This window comes from Desmodus rotundus, chromosome 5 (assembly GCF_022682495.2).
Source record: "Desmodus rotundus isolate HL8 chromosome 5, HLdesRot8A.1, whole genome shotgun sequence".
In the NCBI taxonomy this organism is placed as follows: Eukaryota; Metazoa; Chordata; class Mammalia; order Chiroptera; family Phyllostomidae; genus Desmodus; species Desmodus rotundus.
In genome coordinates this window covers 11845964-11865030 of record NC_071391.1, presented here as the reverse complement: position 1 = coordinate 11865030, position 19067 = coordinate 11845964, and the positions used below count along the sequence as shown (strand labels likewise).

At 39.3% G+C, this 19067-nt stretch overlaps 2 protein-coding genes across 5 annotated transcripts; one reads left to right on the top strand and one right to left on the bottom strand.

Moving 5' to 3' along the window:
• Positions 1-4769: 4769 nt before the first annotated feature.
• LOC112302696 (olfactory receptor 8U9) lies at positions 4770-8530 on the bottom strand. 4 transcript variants are annotated; one of them, XM_053925224.1, is made up of 3 exons: positions 8482-8520; positions 8300-8329; positions 4770-7343 (listed from the first exon to the last, which is right to left on the bottom strand). In XM_053925224.1, exon 3 carries the CDS (start codon positions 6912-6914, stop codon positions 5976-5978), a length of 939 nt encoding a protein of 312 aa, XP_053781199.1. In that variant the 5' UTR covers positions 6915-7343; positions 8300-8329; positions 8482-8520; the 3' UTR covers positions 4770-5975. The 4 variants fall into 4 exon arrangements, with proteins under 4 accessions (XP_053781199.1, XP_024414015.2, XP_053781197.1 ...); XM_024558247.3 differs by lacking the exon at positions 8300-8329 and having other exon boundaries at positions 4770-6933; positions 8482-8530; XM_053925222.1 differs by lacking the exon at positions 8300-8329.
• Positions 8531-15101: 6571 nt separating this feature from the next.
• Positions 15102-18180, top strand: LOC112302695 (olfactory receptor 5L1). The gene is made up of 2 exons (XM_024558246.3): positions 15102-15121; positions 17175-18180. The coding sequence occupies exon 2, from the start codon at positions 17217-17219 to the stop codon at positions 18159-18161; it is 945 nt and encodes a 314-aa protein (XP_024414014.2). The 5' UTR covers positions 15102-15121; positions 17175-17216; the 3' UTR covers positions 18162-18180.
• Positions 18181-19067: the final 887 nt, after the last annotated feature.

Here is a 19067-nt window from a genome sequence, read left to right as displayed (position 1 = left end):
TCCACTCAAAAACTACTCGACCTAATAAATGAATTTGGCAAAACAGCTGGATACAGAGTCAATACCCAGAAATCAAAGGCATTCCTGTACACCAGCAACGAAACTGCAAAAACAGAAATCAGGAAAAAAATCCCATTCGATATAGCAACAAGAAAAATAAAGTACCTAGGAATAAACCTAACCAAGGAGGTAAAAGACCTGTACTCAGAAAACTACACAACACTGAAGAAAGAAATTAAGGAAGATACAAACAAATGGAAGCATGTACCATGTTCATGGATTGGAAGAATCAACATTATCAAAATGGCCATACTACCCAAAGCAATTTATAGATTCAATGCAATCCCTATTAGAGTACCCATGACATATTTCACAGATATAGAACAAACATTGCAGAAATTCATATGGAACCATAAACGACCTCGAATAGCTGCAGCAATTTTGAGAAAGAAAAACAAAGCAGGAGGGATCACAATACCTGATATCAAACTGTATTACAAGGCCACTGTAATCAAAACAACCTGGTACTGGCATAAAAACAGGCACATAGACCAATGGAACAGAATAGAGAGCCCAGAAATAAACTCAAGTCTATACGATCAATTAATATTTGACAAAGGAGGCAGGAGCATAAAATGGAGCAAAAATAGCCTCTTCAACAGATGGTGTTGGGAGATCTGGACAGCTACGTGCAAAAAAATGAAACTCGATCACCAACTTACGCCATACACGAAAATAAACTCAAGATGGATAAAAGACTTAAATATAAGCCGTAACACCATAAAAGTCCTTGAGGAAAACATTGGCAGGAAAATCTCAGACATTCCACGCAGCAACATCCTCACAGACACATCCCCTAAAGCAAGGGACATAAAGGAAAGAATAAACAAATGGGACCTCATCAAAATAAAAAGCTTCTGCATGGCTAAAGAAAACAGCACCAAATTACAAAGAGTACCAACAGTATGGGAAAACATATTTGCCAACGATACCTCAGACAAGGGCCTGATCTCCAAAATATATAAAGAACTCACTCGACTCCACTCCAGGAAGACAAACAACCCAGTTAAAAAATGGGCAAAGGACTTGAACAGACACTTCTCCAAGGAAGACATACAGAGGGCCCAGAGACATATGAAAAGATGCTCAGCATCACTAGCCATCAGAGAGATGCAAATTAAAACCACAATGAGGTATCATCTCACACCAGTCAGAATGGCCAACATAAACAAATCCACAAACAAATGTTGGAGAGGATGTGGAGAAAAGGGAACCCTTGTGCACTGTTGGTGGGAATGCAGACTGGTGAGGCCACTGTGGAAAACAATATGGAATTTCCTCAGAAAACTAAAAATGGAACTGCCCTTTGACCCAGTAATTCCGCTGCTGGGATTATACCCTAAGAACACTGAAACACCAATCCAAAAGAATCTGTGCACCCCAATGTTCATAGCAGCACAATTTACAATAGCCAAGTACTGGAAGCAACCGAAGTGCCCATCAGCAAACGAGTGGATCCAAAAACTATGGTATATTTACACAATGGAATTCTACGCAGCAGAGAGAAAGAAGGAGCTTATACCCTTTGCAACAGCATGGATGAAACTGGAGAGCATTATGCTAAGTGAAATAAGCCAGGAAGTGAGGGACAAGTACCATATGATCTCACCTTTAACTGGAACATAAGCAATAGAAGAAAAAAGCAAACAAAATATAACCAGAGACATTGAAGTTAAGAACAATCTAACAATAGCCAGGGCGGGGGTGGGGGTTGGGGGCGGGGATAGTGGGAAGAGGGTATTACAGGAACTACTATAAAGGACACATGGACAAAACCAAGGGGGAGGGTGGAGAGGGGGGAGGGAGGTGGGTTCACCTGGGGTGGGGTAGAGGGAGGGGGAGAAAAGGCATACAACTGTAATTGCATAACAATAAAAAAAATTTAAAAAAAAAAAAGAAAAATCAAGTAACTTATTCAAAGTGCCACTCAATAGCTGGGTACAGAACTGGCACATGAATCAAGGGAATCTGGCTTCTTCCTTCATCCAGTAATCTACTCTTGTGAATGGATAACCTGTACACGACCACACACATATATTTCTGAGGTATTTACTGTATCCTTTAAGACAACCAGCTACAGTCCATGGCAGCTTTAACTTTAAGCAGCGATTTTAAAGCTTTTTTTTTGTATTTTCTTTTCTTTTCTTTTTAAAAAATTTTTTATTGTTTAATTACAGTTGTCTGCCTTTTCTCCCCATCCCTCCACCCCACCCCAGCCAGTCCCACCTCCCTCCCCCACCTCGACCCTCCCCCTTGATTTTGTCCTTGTATCCTTTATAGTAGTTCCTGTAATCCCCTCTCCCCACTGTACCGTCCCTTCTCCCTTCTGGTTATTGTTAGATTCTTAACTTCAATGTCTCTGGTTATATTTTGTTTGTTTTTTTTCTTTTTTTGATTATGTTCCAGTTAAAGGTGAGATCATATGGTATTTGTCCCTCACCGCCTGGCTTATTTCACTTAGCATAATGCTCTCCAGTTCCATCTATGCTGTTGCAAAGGGTATAAGCTCCTTCTTTCTCTCTGCTGTGTAGAATTCCATTGTGTAAATGTCCCATAGTTTTTGGATCCACTCATTTGCTGATGAACACTTAGGTTGCTTCCAGTACTTGGCTATTGTAAATTGTGCTGCTATGAACATTGGGGTGCATAAGTTCTTTTGGATTGGTGTTTCATGTTTTCTTATACTTTGGGGCTATGAACTGCATTGGACTCTGTGAAAAACGAGGGTTTGATGAAATTTGTGAGAGACGTTGTGTGTGTACTGGTAAGGCTGTTGTGGGTTACCATTCAGAGGTTGGAATTAGGGAATTAGACACATCTTGGAAAGTCATATCTCACAAGGAATCTACCTTCAGTCCTGTGGTTTCCCTAGTGGTGCCGTTTACGTATTTGTTGTCAAACTATAAGTCAGCAGGTTCAGCATGAGGATGACCATGGTGTAGAACTGAGATAAATTTATCAATATTGGGAGAAGACAACCCTGATGGGTGGCCACAGAAAGCAGGCGAGAGGCCCATAGAGAGAAGGTTTTCCTCCTCCCAGTGATAAAGCAGATCTTTAAGTCTGAGAAAAGGCTGAAAAAGTAGGAGATGAGGCTGTGATAATACAGATCATTTCCACTGAGCTGCCCTATGTGGAGGGAAGCCACTCATTTATTGATGTGTCTGTGCAGGCTAGCTTCACCAGGGGAGGGCATCTCAGAAAAAAAGATTCATAACGTCTTTTGTCACAGTACTTCAGAATCAATGCAAAGGATGTGTGAACCAAGGAATTCTTGTTTTCTCCCATGTATGACAAGACACTGGCTTTCTTAACTTAACTGTATTTCAAAATAAAAAGTATGCCAAAGTGGCATTTTGGGGGGTAGTATAAGTGCTCTTCTTTCATTGTATAACATTCAATTCGCTGGTACACACATTTTGTAATTTACATATATATATATATATATGTATGCATGTCTTTGAAATCTTTATCTATTCTATATGGGTATAGATATGTTTTTCTACATTCTCAGCATCATTAGGATGCAGTTTATATGAATAATGACTCAGCAAATGTGTTTTAAGTATTTTTCTCTGGTTAGGCTGGTGGATATTCAACAAAGTGTAGAAATAAACAGCCATTAAAAGCTGCTTCTGCTAATGTAGTTCATTTGCATGAGGGTGTTTTTAATAGTTTATTTTTTATGGTATTTTATCATTACCTTTTATCACCCTTATACTCTCATTCACTTCTACCCACCCCATGGGTATGATCTTTTATAACATATATGGTTTTGGATAATACTTTACAAAATACAATGTATTCTAGTATACTATTGCTCATAATAGGGTTCAGGTGGAGACTGGAGCAGAGATAGATGAAATCGACAAATCTGAGGAATGTTCGAGGTGAATGCTCTTTACTTAGAGTGTAAGTGTTATGTGGGTCTTTACAGATCCATCACTTCAGTGCCCACAGCCATTCATGTACTTTCTGGGGGATGATGGAATGTGCATTGCCAAGCCTCATACCCTGAGATTGTTGTTTCGGTGACATCTAACAGGAGGTAAAATGTCATCTAATACTTCATTTCAGTATCTATTAGTCTGTTTTGTCATTTGGTGTCACTGACACCATGCAGGTGCTTTGGATAATAGACATGGAATGCTCAGTGCTTGAGCTAAGAACACGCATGATCTCATCTTGGAAATGGTGATGTAATAACAGATGATATTATTACAATGCTTAAAGGAGATAGATGCCAGTGATTTAAGATTGGGACATTTAACCAGAGGTGAGAAGTGTGTTGTTTCAGTCATATGATGTTTGAAGTAGGTACATTAAGCACACTTTTTACATTAAAGGGAGGGGTGTGTGTGTTAGTGTGTGTGTGTGTGTATAAAGAGAAGAGGTCCTAAGTGAGAAGCCTTGTGCAGTCTAGTGCTGTGTCTTCCAGGGAGAAGGAGAGAGAGCCTCCAGGTTTTTCTACAGAATGGCAACCTTAAAATTAAATTAATATTCTGAGACCCTGAAATTATATAATGTTTTTTAACAATGATATTAATTGTTATTCAGTAATAGTGTAAATATCAGGTATAATTACCTTAAGTTATTGAAATAGATTTTAGCTTTACTTAATATTGAACCACTAAGCAATGACCACTATTAAAATTGTGCTTAGACTAAGGTTTCAGTTTATTTTGCAAATTGACAGGGAACCAATTTAAGGCATTACACCTGGAATACTAATGTAAATACTATTTGTTTGTTTGTTTTTTCCTTCACTGAACATAAGTTTTTTGTTAATAACTCTTCAAGTTAAAATACATCAATTGGGAATTTCATGTTTTTTGTAAAGTTAATTAGTATAATGCTATGAACATATTGTACAGGAAGATAAAGTACATACATTAAGCACACTTTATACATTAAAAGGATAGTGGCTATTAGAGGAGGTCAAGGTCCTACACCCCCAAGCACCATTCATGCAGTTTCTGTTCAGTTGTCAAGAGCAGGTATCTGTTCCCCAGAGCGAGGGTAAGAGGGGAAATCCACAGTCTGAGGTGAAGGCTGTGATGTGCCATATAAATGTAGAGCTGCTGATGCTGCTGACCCCTGGGTAGAACGATCGGAAATAGAGTATCTGAGAAGTTATCTACATCCCATGAACCGTGTCCCTGATGGTTACACAGCCTTGGGCAAAGAAGAAATACAGGTGGGTTTTGTTTAAAATGGACATGCTAGAATAAAACAAAACAAAGTTATTTTCTTTTTCACACACAAAGGCTGCTTTTTACATCTGTCTTACAGGGGACACACTTTCATTCAATAAATGTTTTTGAATGGCATCTTGACAATGAGCATTGTAAATAACAAAGTATAAATACTAGTGAACAAGACAGACAAGAGCCTTGCAGATATGGGACTTTGATCTAAAGCAGAAAAATTTTATTTCATTCTTATTCATTCATTTACTACTTATTTCTTCTAAGTGTTATGATGGGTAATTTATAGGATGATACAAGCACCTAAGAAGAAGATAATGAAAACTAATTTAAACCATTAAAACTCCCTTTAGGCTCAGCAAGTTTATTAAAATCATTGATTGTAAAACGGAACCTTTAATCATGGAGCAAGATGGTACCATGCCCATATCTCTCTGGGATACATATATATACGTATATACCCATGAATAGGGCAGGATAGTACACAAAAATCCTCTTTGCAAAACAGTGGAGTAAACCTATTATTCCTCTTCTTTAGTTCACAGAAATACAGATTTATAATGACTCTCCTCCACACTCAATTTAGGCACAAATGTGGGTAAAGAAACATCCAGCGTTGTATTTGTGAGACTACAGAAAACTGTGCCACTGTCCATAAACTTCAGCTGTCAGCATCTACAAATAAAACCTTTGTGATTGACCACACTTTCACCCAGTACATGATTTAGCGCCAACTGCTTTTTTCAGGGCACCTTTCACATCCTTATTCCTCAAACTGTAGATGAGTGGGTTTAACATGGGGATGACAACTGCGTAGAAAACAGAGGCCACTTTGTCAGTGTCCGTGGTGTAACTCGAGTTGGGTCGGAAATACATGAAAAAGACTGCCCCATAAAATATAGCAATAGCAGTTAAGTGGGAGGCACAGGTAGAGAAGGCTTTGCGTCTGCCTGCAGCAGACTTCATGCGAATGATGGTAGTTACGATGTAGCTGTAGGAGAGGAGGACAGTGATGACACTGGACCCCCCAACACAACTACAGGAAACGGTCATTGCTATTTTACGGGTGGTTGTGTCTGAGGTGGAGATTGCTAGTAAGGGTGGGAAGTCACAATAAAAGTGATTGATGATATTGGAATTGCAGAATGAAAATTGAAGTGTGCAATAGGTAAAGACTGTGATATCCATAAAACCTGCAGTGTAGGCAGTGGCTACGAGCTGGATGCACACTCTCCTGGACATGGTCACTGTATACAGAAGGGGATTACAAATGGCTACGTAACGGTCATACGCCATGACAGACAGCATGACACATTCCACAACTGCAAAGGCACCAAAAAAGAACATTTGAACCACACATATATTATATGAGATCTTCTTTTGCTCAGATAAGAAATCAGCTAGCATCTTGGGAGAGACAGAGGAGGAGTAGCAGATATCACAGAAAGACAGATTGCTCAGGAAATAATACATGGGCGTGTGGAGTCGGGCATCCATGCTGATCAGCAGGATCATCCCTAGGTTGGCGATCACCGTGATGCCATAAACGAGCAGGAAGAGCACAAAGAGCCCCTGCTGCACATCCCGCCTGCCAGAGAGTCCTAAGAGTATGAAGTCCGTGAACACGGTGCAGTTCTCAACAGCCATCAGTCATGTCTGTAAATCCCTGGTTGTGGAGGAAGGAAATGCAAGTGGAGAGCAAAAGCATCTTACTGTCTTAGTAGTTAAACTACTGGTTCTTTGTCTTTGACAGCATTTAGAAAAAGAGCTCAACAATGTACATTCTCTTTAAGTAAACTGACTCTGCAATGTTTCCAATATTATCTAAATTGATAAAATGATAATAATGAACAGCTTACATTTGTATTGCACTATATAGAATATGTAGCACAGTTTGATCCAAATTAAATCATTTCGTTTCCATACCAAACTATGTAGTGTTTTTCAAACTTTTATATTAAGAAATTGATGTCCTCAGAGTCAAGCAAGTTGTTCTTAGAAGTATTTGGTCCAGAAAACACACATCCTATTACAAGGTTGTTTCTGTTCCTGCTATAGTGTAAGTGTTGTTATATTCTGAAATAAAAATGCATAGAGAAGTGAGAGATGCAGGTAACAAAAATATTTCTTTCTTCCCTCATTATCTAATACTTTAAAGCAGGCAGATCACTGGCTTGTTTCTTGATGTATTGTGATCCCACCTCCCCATTATCCCCTTGTCCTGTCCAGCCTCAGTCATCAAGGGATAAAGATAGGCTGTGATCCAGGACTCCCAGAGCAGGGAGCATCACTAGAGGAGAAGGTGGAGGGGTCTCCATGGATGGTAGGTTAGAGGGCACAGACTGCAACATGTAGGGCTGTGCACCTTGTGACAGCACTGCTTGGGGAGGTGTCTTGGGACCGGACAGTAGGCATCCTGGTAGCACAGGTGACCCAGAGGCAAGTGTGGATTGCTGTGTGAGACCCTCCACTCTAATCTGCTAGAACCCACTGAATCTATTCACCAAAAGATCAAATGTGCAGGATACAAGGTAATGTCTCGTGTGCACAGTCCCACAACCTCAGAGAAACTTCCATCTGAACTGAGCCCCATCCAACTCCCTAGACATTGTGACATTGCTTGACTGTGTTCTTGATCCCCTTCCTCTTGAGAATCTCTGAAATCTGCTTTCCTTTGGTTAAAAAGAATTGGTCCTTGGAAGGTCAATAAAATTCTATGTCCTACTGTTATATTCTACACAAACCAGGCATATCATATATAATATAATATGTGACCTCCTCTATTCTGTGGGAATATGAGAAAATGGAGCAGAATGTAGAAAAGAGAAAGAATTACATCTGAATAACGATGTAGTGATCCACATGCAGGTCTCCAAAATCTCGGTCTGACCTCATCTAGTTATCTCTGCTTGTAGACACTTTTTTTAAAAAACAACTTCAGTTCTATCCAAGAATATTTATAAAATATCTAAAAATACAGGTAAAGGAGTAAAAACAAAAAATGTGCAACCACTTTCATAAACAATACTCACATTTTATTCTTCCTTGCCATTTATGAATGTCTTTAAAATAATAAGATTGATAAAAGTAAGGAAAAGTTTGTATACTATTTCTTATCTTCCATTAGTTTTATAACATGCTTTATGTCAAATAAAGATAAAAGAACTAATGAAATCTAAAATAGAAATGAGAAAACCACAATAAAATCCTCTACCTGTTCCGGATCCCAGACTTCTTTGTTGCCTACTTTCTGTCTGCCAGAGTGTTCAGCACTGTCCCCTCGGTGACCTGGCTTATATCACCCTGGCTGTGTCTGGACCTCGGTGCTGGTCTCTCAGGAGCAAGGGACAGGTATCACAAGATGTATCATGTGTTATTCCCTACAGGCTGGTGATTGAGAAAGAAACATGGACCTTTTGAAAATGTTGCTTTTGTCCCTCCCTACCTTATTGCCTTCTACCGTACTTACTTAGCAATAGTAAAATGAGTGTATTGAGGGCTGTTTAAGTCCATCTCAGCAAATCTTGTACAGGTATATGGTTTCCATCTCATAGCTTACAAAAACAACCACTCAAGTTACACAGAAAGACACACATATACAAACACTCTCACATTACATATTTTTACAAAATAAAGATTTTTGTAAATACAGACAAAACTGACCATAATCATAGTGCTTAGGGAAAACTAAATTTTGTTGTCTACTATGGGATGATTAATAGTTAAATAAAAATTATATCAGAATAAATATAGCTTATATGAAAATATTTATTATGAATAATGTCAATGCAACCTTTTCTACATTAATTTATTCATTTTTCTTTGGCTAATATCTTTAGGTTTTAGAGAATCTTCAGATCATAAAATTTTCATATGATCTGAAATTACACATACATAATTTATCATAGCTAGATTTTTTCTTTAAATTAAATTCTAAGTAATGGCCTAGAGCATATAAATTTGAGTATAAATAAATTTTTTCCTTTTTACCAGAGTTTTATGTTGTGTAACAATCGCCATATATTATCATATATGTTATGATACATACATGCTGAGTTGTTTCTAATAAACTCATTACTTGATACAGAAATTGAACTCTAGAGGTAATAAGTAAAGTAGAGTCTTTGAGACATTTTCATTAAACTCATTAAAGTTGCACAAAATAGGTGTTCTTTGAATGTTTGGTAAAATTCACCTGTGAAACCATCTGGTGCAGGACTTTTGTCTGTTGGCAGTTTTTTGTTACTGCTTCAATTTCCCTAGTTGTAACCTGTCTATTCAGATTCTCTGATTCTTCCTGATTCAGTGTTGCAAGATTGTATGTTTCTAGGAACTTACGTATTTTGTCCTGATTGTCCAATTTGTTAGCATATAGTTGTTTGTACTATTTTCTTACAATTTTTGGTATTTTTTAGTATGGAGAAGAGGGATATCTCGTGCACTATTGGTGAGCTTGAAGATTGGTGCAGCCATGGTAGAAAGCATTATGGAGTATTTTTAGATAAATTAAAAATAAAACTGCTTTATGACACAGCAGTTCCATTTCTGGGAATTTATGCTTGGTAATGACACCGAGGGAAATGAGGTTCACTAGTCTCCTCGTTCCTGGGAACAATATTAGAAGGGGCAACACATTAAAAGTCCTAGAGGAAAACATAGGCAGGAAAATCTCAGATATTCCATGCAGCAAGATTTTCACCTACATCCCATAGAGCAGGGGACGTTAAGGAAAGAATAAACAAATGGGACTTCATCAAAATAAAAAGCTTTTGCACGGCTAAAGAAACCATCAGCAAAATTAAAAGGGAACCTATTGTATGGGAAAATGTGTTTACAAATGATACCTCGGACAAGGGTTCAACCTCCAAAATATATAAAGAACTCACATGACCACTCAAGGAGAAAAACAACCCAATTAAAAAATAGGCAAAGGAGTGGAACAGACAATTCTCCAGAAAGGACACACAGAAGGCCCAGAGACACATGAAAGGATGCTAGCCATTAGAGAGATGCAAATTAAAACCACAATGAGATACCACTCCACACCAGTGAGAATGAGCACCATAACCAATCAACAAACAAGTGCTGGTGAGGTTGTGGAGAAAAGGAAACCCTAGTGCACTGTTGGTGGGAATGCAGACTGGTGCAGCCACTCTGGAAAACACCATGGAATTTCCTCAGAAATGTAAAAATGGAACTGCCTTTTGACTCAGTGATACCACTGCTAGGGTACACCCCAAGAATGCTGAAACAGCAATTCAAAAGAAGCTATGCACCCCAATGTTCATAGCAGCACAATTTCCAATGGCCAAGTGCTGGAAGCAACCCAAGTGCCTATCAGGAAATGAGTGGATCAGAAAATTATGGTACAGTTACCCAATGGAATACTACGCAGCAGAAAGAAAGAAGGAGCTTGCAACAGCATGGATGGATCTGGAGAGAATTATACTAAGTGAACTAGGCCAGGCATTGAAAGACAAATACCATATGACCTCACCTGCAAGTGGATCTACCAAACAAACAAGCAAGCAAAACATAACCAGAGACATTGAAATAAAGAACAAGCTGAGAGTAACCAGAAGGATAGGGGGAGTGTAATAATGGAGTAAAATAGGGGAAGGGTCATCAATGAACATACATAAAGGACACAAGGAGAAAACTAAAGGGTGGGATCGAGGGTGGTGGAGGGGATTAGAGAGGCAGGCGTGAGTAGTGTGGGAAAGTGGAGACAACTGTACTTGAACATAAATAAAAAAAGAAAGTGCGCATATTTTGAATAAGACATATTTGCTTAAAAATACAGTGTTCATTTATAAGCAACATGACATATTACCACAGGAGTATTCCTTATTAGTTGCTCCATTATTTTACAAGAATATACTGAACTTTATTGTAGACAAGGCAGCACTGGAATGAAACATTTTACAACATTAAATTTCTGAAGTTTCTTAGAATCTAATGGTGCATAAATAGATTTGTTTTTTGGAGAACATTTTTGATATGTAATAATGTAATATTACTTAAATGATAAGTATGTAGCTAGACAAATTTAAAATAATACCCTTGTAACCAAAACCAAAACAACAAATAGAACGCCAAAACAGAGTCACCAAAGACTTCTACTTGAGGATGTCCTTTTTAAAAAAGATTTTAAAATTTTATGGATTTGTGATTAGAGAGAGGGGACAGGAGGGAGAAAATGAGGGAGAGAAACATGTTGTGAGAGGGAAAGAGTAGTTGGTTGCCTCTTGTATACGCCCCAACAGGGAATGAACCTGCCACCCGTGTCTGTGCCCTGATTGGGAATCAAACTGGCAACCTTTCACTTTGCAGATGACACCCATCAAACTGAGCCCCATCCGTCAGGGCACCAGGAATCCTCTGAAGTCACTAGTCTCTCTCTCTCTCTTTTTTTAAAAATATATTTATTGATTATGCTATTACACTTGTCCCATCCCCCCCCTCGCTCCACTCCATCTTGCCCACCCCCTCCCTCCCACATTCCCCCCCTATAGTTCAAGCCATGGGTCATACTTATAAGTTCTTTGGCTTCTACATTTCCTACACTATTCTTACCCTCCCCCTGTCTATTTTCCACCTATCATCTATGCTACTTATTCTCTGTACCTTTCCCCCCCTCTCCCCCTCCCACTCCCCTATTGACAACCCTCCATGTGATCTCCATCTCTATGGTTCTGTTCCTGTTCTAGTTGTTTGCCTAGTTTGCTCTTGTTTTTGTTTTAGGTGTGGTCATTAATAACTGTGAGTTTGCTGTCATTTTTACTGTTCATATTTTTTATCTTCTTTTTCATAGGTAACTCCCTTTAACATTTCATATAATAAGGGCTTGGTGATGATGAACTCCTTTAACTTGACCTTATCTGAGAAGTACTTTATCATCCCTTCCATTCTAAATGTTAGCTTTGATGGATACAGTAATCTTGGATGTAGGTCCTTGCCTTTCATGACTTGGAATACTTCTTGCCAGCCCCTTCTTGCCTGTAAGGTCTCTTTGGAGAAATCAGCTGACAGTCTTATGGGAAGTCCTTTGTAGGTAGCTGTGTTCTTTTCTCTTGCTGCTTCTAAGATTCTCTCCTTCTCTTTAATCTTAGGTAATGTAATCATGATGTGCCTTAGTGTGTTCCTCCTTGGGTCCAGCTTCTTTGGGACTCTCTGAGCTTCCTGGACTTCCTGGAAGTCTATTTCCTTTGCCAGATTAGGGAAGTTCTCCTTCATAACTTGTTCAAATAAGTTTTCAATTTTTTGTTCTTCCTCTTCTCCTTCTGGCACCCCTATAATTCGGATGTTGGAACGTTTCAAGATGTCCTGGAGGTTCCTAAGCCTCTCCTCATTTTTCCGAATTCTTGTTTCTTCATTCTTTTCTGGTTGGATGTTTCTTTCTTCCTTCTGGTCCACACCGCTGATTTGAGTCCCAGTTTCCTTTGCATCACTATTGGTTCCCTGTACATTTTCCTTTGTCTCTCATTGAGCATAGCCTTCATTTTTTCATCTAGTTTTCAAAAATTCAACCAATTCTCTAAGCGTCCTTATTACCAGCATTTTGAACTGTGCATCTGATAGGTTGGCTACCTGTTCGCTGCTTAGTTGAATTATTTCTGGAGCTTTGAAGTGTTCTGTCATTTGGGCCATTTTTTTTTTTTGTCTTGGCGTGTCTGTTACTTAAAGGGGTGGAGCTTTAGGTGTTTCCCGGGGCGGGGTAACGTTGATTTCTGACACTGTGCGTGGGGGAGGGGCCGAGAGGTAACAATGGCGCGCCCTCCACTCTCCACCGATTGCACTCACTACCTCTGCTACCCACAATCAAATTGGGCCCCTCTCGTGCTGAATCCCGAGTGGGTGGGCTTGTGCACGCTCTATGCCCCTGTGGGTCTCTCCAACGACCTCTCCTGTGAGGCTAGGAGTTTCTCCTGTTGCCGCCCCAACACCCACAGGTGTTTTCAATCAGAGGTTTGAGGCTTTATTTGCCCCGCCCTGGGTTGCGCAGTCTGCTTTGCTCCCAGCCCTTCATCCCAGTTTATCTATGTGCGAATGTGGGACCCCAGGGTGCTACCCACTGCTCTGCCTGCCCTGTTCTCTGCTACTCTGAGTCCGGCCCTCCCGATTTATCTGTGCGGGAATGTAGGGACGCAGGGTCTGCTAGTGTTTGGAGTGCCTGCCCCTTTCGTCCCACACTCCGCCAGTCTCAGTCCTGCCACGGAAACCCGAGTCCTGTCCACCCGGGCTGCCCGTCTCCGTCCCTCCCACCTGTCTGGATGAATTTTTATTTTTTATCTCCTTGGTGTCGGACTTCCTTGCCATTCGATTTTCTATCAGTTCTGGTTGTGTGAGGAGGCGCAGTGTGTCTACTTACGCCGCCATCTTGGTTCTCCCGGTCTAATGATTCTTATACATTGTGTCTTCAATGTGGCTTCAAATGAAATTTGTGCATTGGCCCTTTCAGAGGTCTTCTATGTCTCCAGCCATTTTACCCTAATAGACAGAAACCTTGTTGCTTTTCAATAGCTGGATGTTGTCTGGATTTCTTACTGGCTTTGGTACTGTAGTGTGTGGAGCCCAGCTTGGGGTTTAGGCACCACACTTCTCAGGAGGAACCCCCCACTGCTGAAATATAGCTCCAGAACTTCAGCTGCCACCCGTGGGAGCCCAGGAAGCCCTCTTGCACCTCTCTGCACTCCCTACCAGTCTTGTTGTGGTGAATTGCTTTCTTCTGTCTGTCTGTGGTCATAATGCTTTTCTCCAGCTAGTGTTCAGTTGGGTATTCAGGATAATTTCTCTACAATTTAGTTGTAATTCCAGGTGGTCCTGGGAGGAGGTCCCTGTAGCTTGCATTTACTCCTGTGCTATCTTGGGTCTATTATATGGAATTTTACAGTATAAAAATTGATTTCTTTGAAATTATTTTTGACCATATATACCTTGTAAAGTTTATATGTACACTCAGTGATACCCATAGACTTGTAGAAGCTGTGCCCTACATTGACATTAGATAGTCAGAAGAAGCAACACCTGCAATGGATCAGTGAAGAGGCCCCATTTGATGGCTCCTGCCAGTGAGCATGCATGAGGAAAATGCAGCCTCAGCATCAGCTGGGAGTCTGTTCTCTTCCTCATACAGTCATAATTGTGGGAAGAAGCACAGAGCAGCATGGGGCCTTTTTCTGTCTTTTATTTTGACTTTTCCAAGTTAAAACTTAGTGTGTGTGCCTCCATCATCTGCTTTGTAAGACAGACCTCGAAAAAGATTGTTCTCTTGATTGGTTATCACAATGGTTAAATGAGTTCATATGGCATATTATTTAGAATAGGTTTTAACATATCCCAAGTGCCCAAGAACTGATAACTGTTATTAGTTTGCAGACAGGTAGTCTATCTCCTTCTTATTTTTGAAGGGATTCTATTGCAGCTTTAGTCACTGTACTTGCTGGAATTTAGGGGATTTTGTAATATTATAATAAAAGGGGAATTAATAAAGATATTCATGCCATTTTATTGTGGCAGTGTGATCCGTGTTCCACATATATGACACTAGGATGGAGTGCCATGCAGCACCATGAAGTCTGGGTGAAGACATGTTTGCTCTGAGACAACTGTTTCACACCACATTAAGCCATTAAAATATTCCTGATGCTATTCCATAAAGATTAATTATGTGTCCTACTCCACGTGTAGTATTGGTTTAATTTTAAGTTGCTTTTGTAGTTTTGCAAATTAACAGTGATTTGGAACTTAAGGGACCCTTTCCCTGGGGGTTAAAATCACAGTTTAAGTCCCTGACTGTGTACCATACTCATCTTAACATCTTCAGTACAGCAGAGGAAGTGTCTGTCACTCAGGTTTGTGAGCTAAAACTAGGCCCTGGTTACTTAAAAATTAAAATGGATATATTCCCCACAATTTAAAGATATAGGTAACTCATCTGTCTTCCAATTAGAGAATCATTTTACAGACCATATTCCTGTGCACTTACTATTTGAAATGTTTTTGTCGTTTTGTGCTGGAATTAGACAATTTCTTGTGCAACACCGAGTGTTGATGTGTATGAAGGAATGCAGACAACTGTACTTGAACAACAATGAAAAGAAGAATATTTTTAAAAATTGATCAATACAACCTGAAAAAAAATGCAGAATAAACAAATGGTAGTCTTGCTTTCTTCTCTCTCTCTCTCTCCTTCTCTCTCTTTCTCTCTCTGTCTCTCCCTCCTTCCCTCCCCAGCCCTCTCTCAATTACATTTTATATTTCTCCACATCAACCACTGTTGTGGAATCTAGGTTGTATTCCCATAAAGGAGCTCCCTAACTTTCACCTTAATTCTGAGGGTTGAGTTCATGTGCCCCTGAGCTGGTCATGGGGAATCAGGATGTGTAGACTATGTCTGCTCAGTGAATGAAGTGAATCCTTTTAGATTAGTTTTGGGTTTACCATAAACTAGTTTCTTGTTATCAGCCGAGAACATTAAAGGAGTGTTTCCAAGCTAAGTTTTTGGTTTTAACTTTGAAGTGGGCAAATAATTCAGGTTTTTTTGGGGGGGGTTCAAGTAATGAGAAAAACATGACTTTAGCTTATTAATTTGTTGTCACTTCTTTAAAATTAGTTCATGTTACAGAGAAAATACCAAGTTCTGTTTTCAGTCCAGAATCTCTTCACTCATTTTTCATTGCATAATATGTGAGTAGCACCATGGGTGCACCCTGCTAGGAAGGAGGGCAGAGAATGAAATGTGTCACCTTCCACATGACTTCTCTTTAAGGTCTGATTGTCCTTCTTCATCTTACTTATAGAATATTTAATATAACCACTTCCTCCAACCTACTACTAGAGGGAACTTGGGAAAGTTTTCGCTTTCCTCTTTCAATGCAGGGAATGCACTGATTTTCGAGGGTTGTAGCCAAATCGAAGTGATAACCTATGATATTTTTACCACATATATTCAATGTCAACATATATGTTTTATTTAAATTTACATAATACATAAACTGCACTAGGTATTTAAAAACATTTCTGTAACATCATATGAAATAACATGATAACATCCTGTTTTAGATAAGATATACTGTAGTTTAACATTATTTTTGACAATTAATTTTTTCCATTGTGATGATTATAGATAATGCTGTAATGTAACTTTGAATATACTTTTTCACAATTTATAAATGTAATTAAGCATCTCTTTTACAGCTTACAAAAATAAAACCTCTCATAAATATATCAGGTAGCTTTTATTCTTTTCAGGGTTGAGACTTTGAATATATTTTGCCTAATAGTTTTGCAGAAAAATTCATACCAGAGTTATATCTTTCTGAGCCATTACTATTATTGATCACTATTATTATAATTAAGTCACTTTGTTAAATTGACAATTAAAAATGATGATGGATTTCAGTATATATTTTAAATCTTTTTATTTTTCATTCTGAATAATTCCAAATTTATACGGAACTTGAGCCACTGTTATCAGAGATTTTTCACACTCCCCAACAAGAGAATGGCAGAGGACATCACATGCTGAAACTTTATGCTATGATAGAGAGACCTAAAACAATTAGAGTATACAGGATCACAGTTGTTCTCTGACTTGAACAAAATGTATTACATTTTTCAGGGAGCAGGAGTTGATCTATTGTGGCTTTAAAAACTATCACTGGATCTCTTGCAAACTCCATCAAAACATATAAGTTAATTCATCAACTCAATGTATTGTGGTAGGTAACATTTGAGAATTGTACCCATTTCTGCTGATACTTTAAATTTGGTCAGTGGGATCTGCTGCCACACTGAGCATTTAGAATTATTTGACAATTGTATTTCAAGAACATTGTGTTTGACATCAATGTGATTTTTTAAAGTTAATATAAATGTGTGTTTTCTCTCTTTTTTCCATTTCAGAAGACACACAAAACTTATCTTTTGGCTTTGTCAATCAGACATATGGTGGAAACTGGGGAGGGGAACTGCACCCTTGTGACAGATTTCATTCTCCTTGGGTTATCAGATGCCCCTGAGCTGAGGGTCTTTCTGTTCTTGGTGTTCCTTCTGATCTATGGAGTCACGGTTATGGGCAACCTGGGCATGATTGCACTGATTCAGGTCAACTCTCGACTTCACACTCCCATGTACTTTTTCCTCAGCCACCTGTCCTTGGTGGATTATTGCTACTCCACAAATATTGTGCCAAAGATGCTAGCTAATATTATAAATGAAAACAAATCTATCTCCTTCCTGGGATGCATGGTGCAGTTTTATTTATTTTGTACCTATGGAATCATTGACATCTTCCTGTTGGCCGTGATGGCCTATGACCGCTTCGTGGCCATCTGTAGCCCACTGCTGTACATGGGCAGCATGTCCCAGAAACTCCAAATGGTGCTGGTTTCTAGCTGCTACCTCTGTGGGACTGTGTGTTCTCTGATCCACTTGTGTTTAGCTCTTGAGATCCCAACCTACAGATCAAATGTGATTAACCACTTCTTTTGTGATCTGCCCCCTCTCTTATCCCTTGCTTGTTCTGATGTCACTGTGAATGAACTGTTGGCATACATTGTGGCCACTTTCATTGAGATCATTGCCATTGTGATCATCCTCACCTCCTACTTGTTTATTCTCATGACCATCCTGAGGATGCGCTCTGCAGAGGGAAGGCACAAAGCCTTTTCCACCTGTGCCTCCCACCTCACAGCCATTGTTGTCTTCCACGGGACAGTCCTTTTCACTTACTGCAGGCCCAGTTCTGGCAACAGTGAGGATGCTGTCAAGGTGGCCGCAGTGTTCTACACTGTAGTGATTCCCATGCTGAACCCCCTGATCTACAGCTTGAGGAACAAAGATGTGAAAGAAGCTCTCAGAAGAGTGGTGAGCTCCAAAATGTTTTCCTAGAGAATATTTTCTAGCAAGACAAGGGCCCCATAGTGGAGGCTGGTGGAGGGCTGAATGGCGGGCTGCTGTGTTGGTGTGGACAGCACAGCCAGAGCACGAGTCTTTATGAGTGGTTGCTTCAGATTCACTTTTCTTTGTGCCTTTGCTACGGGGCAGGGCAGTGCTGAACACATTTCAAAATTTGCCACCTACTTCTTTGCTTTTATTCAATCTCAGATGTTTTAAATGGGCCTGAGGTATGGACTGCTAGACACACATTAACTTTGCTTAAGACATTCATAAAGTTAATAAAGAATCTTGAGAATCATATTTTCTGGTCTATTATGGAAACTATAATTTATTGCAAAATTGAATCCTCTTATTTTACAATGAAGAACGCACCTTTGCCAATTTATACACAGATTGATATTCCCATATGCATATATGTTCTGTTGCTAATTTCTTGCTTCCTTTATTATGTGTTTGTTATTGTCATTGCAGTGTCTAATGTTTGTGGGACTCTGGAGAGAAATCTCTAAAAATGGAGACACTAATGATAATTATTTCACAGAAATCTTAGGGAAATCAAGTGACATTATCATGTGCAAAGAGCTTAGGAATTTTCATGGCACTTAATTAGTTCTCTGTTTCTGTCTCTGCTCTGTCTGTGTGTGTGTATATATGTATGTTAAATGTACACCTACATGTAATAACCATTGTTATCAATGTCAGAATTTCTGACTTTGGCCATTTTTATCATTTTATCTTTTACTTCTTATCATCCTGATTATTTTGCAAGTTGTGGATCAAATGCTAACTGGGACTTTAAGGTGGATTTCTAGCCTGTGTTTATATTCTTTGTTGTGTTTTTGCTCCTGATGAAATGAGCTTTTTTCATCCTTCCTCTACGTGTCTGAACCATACTTC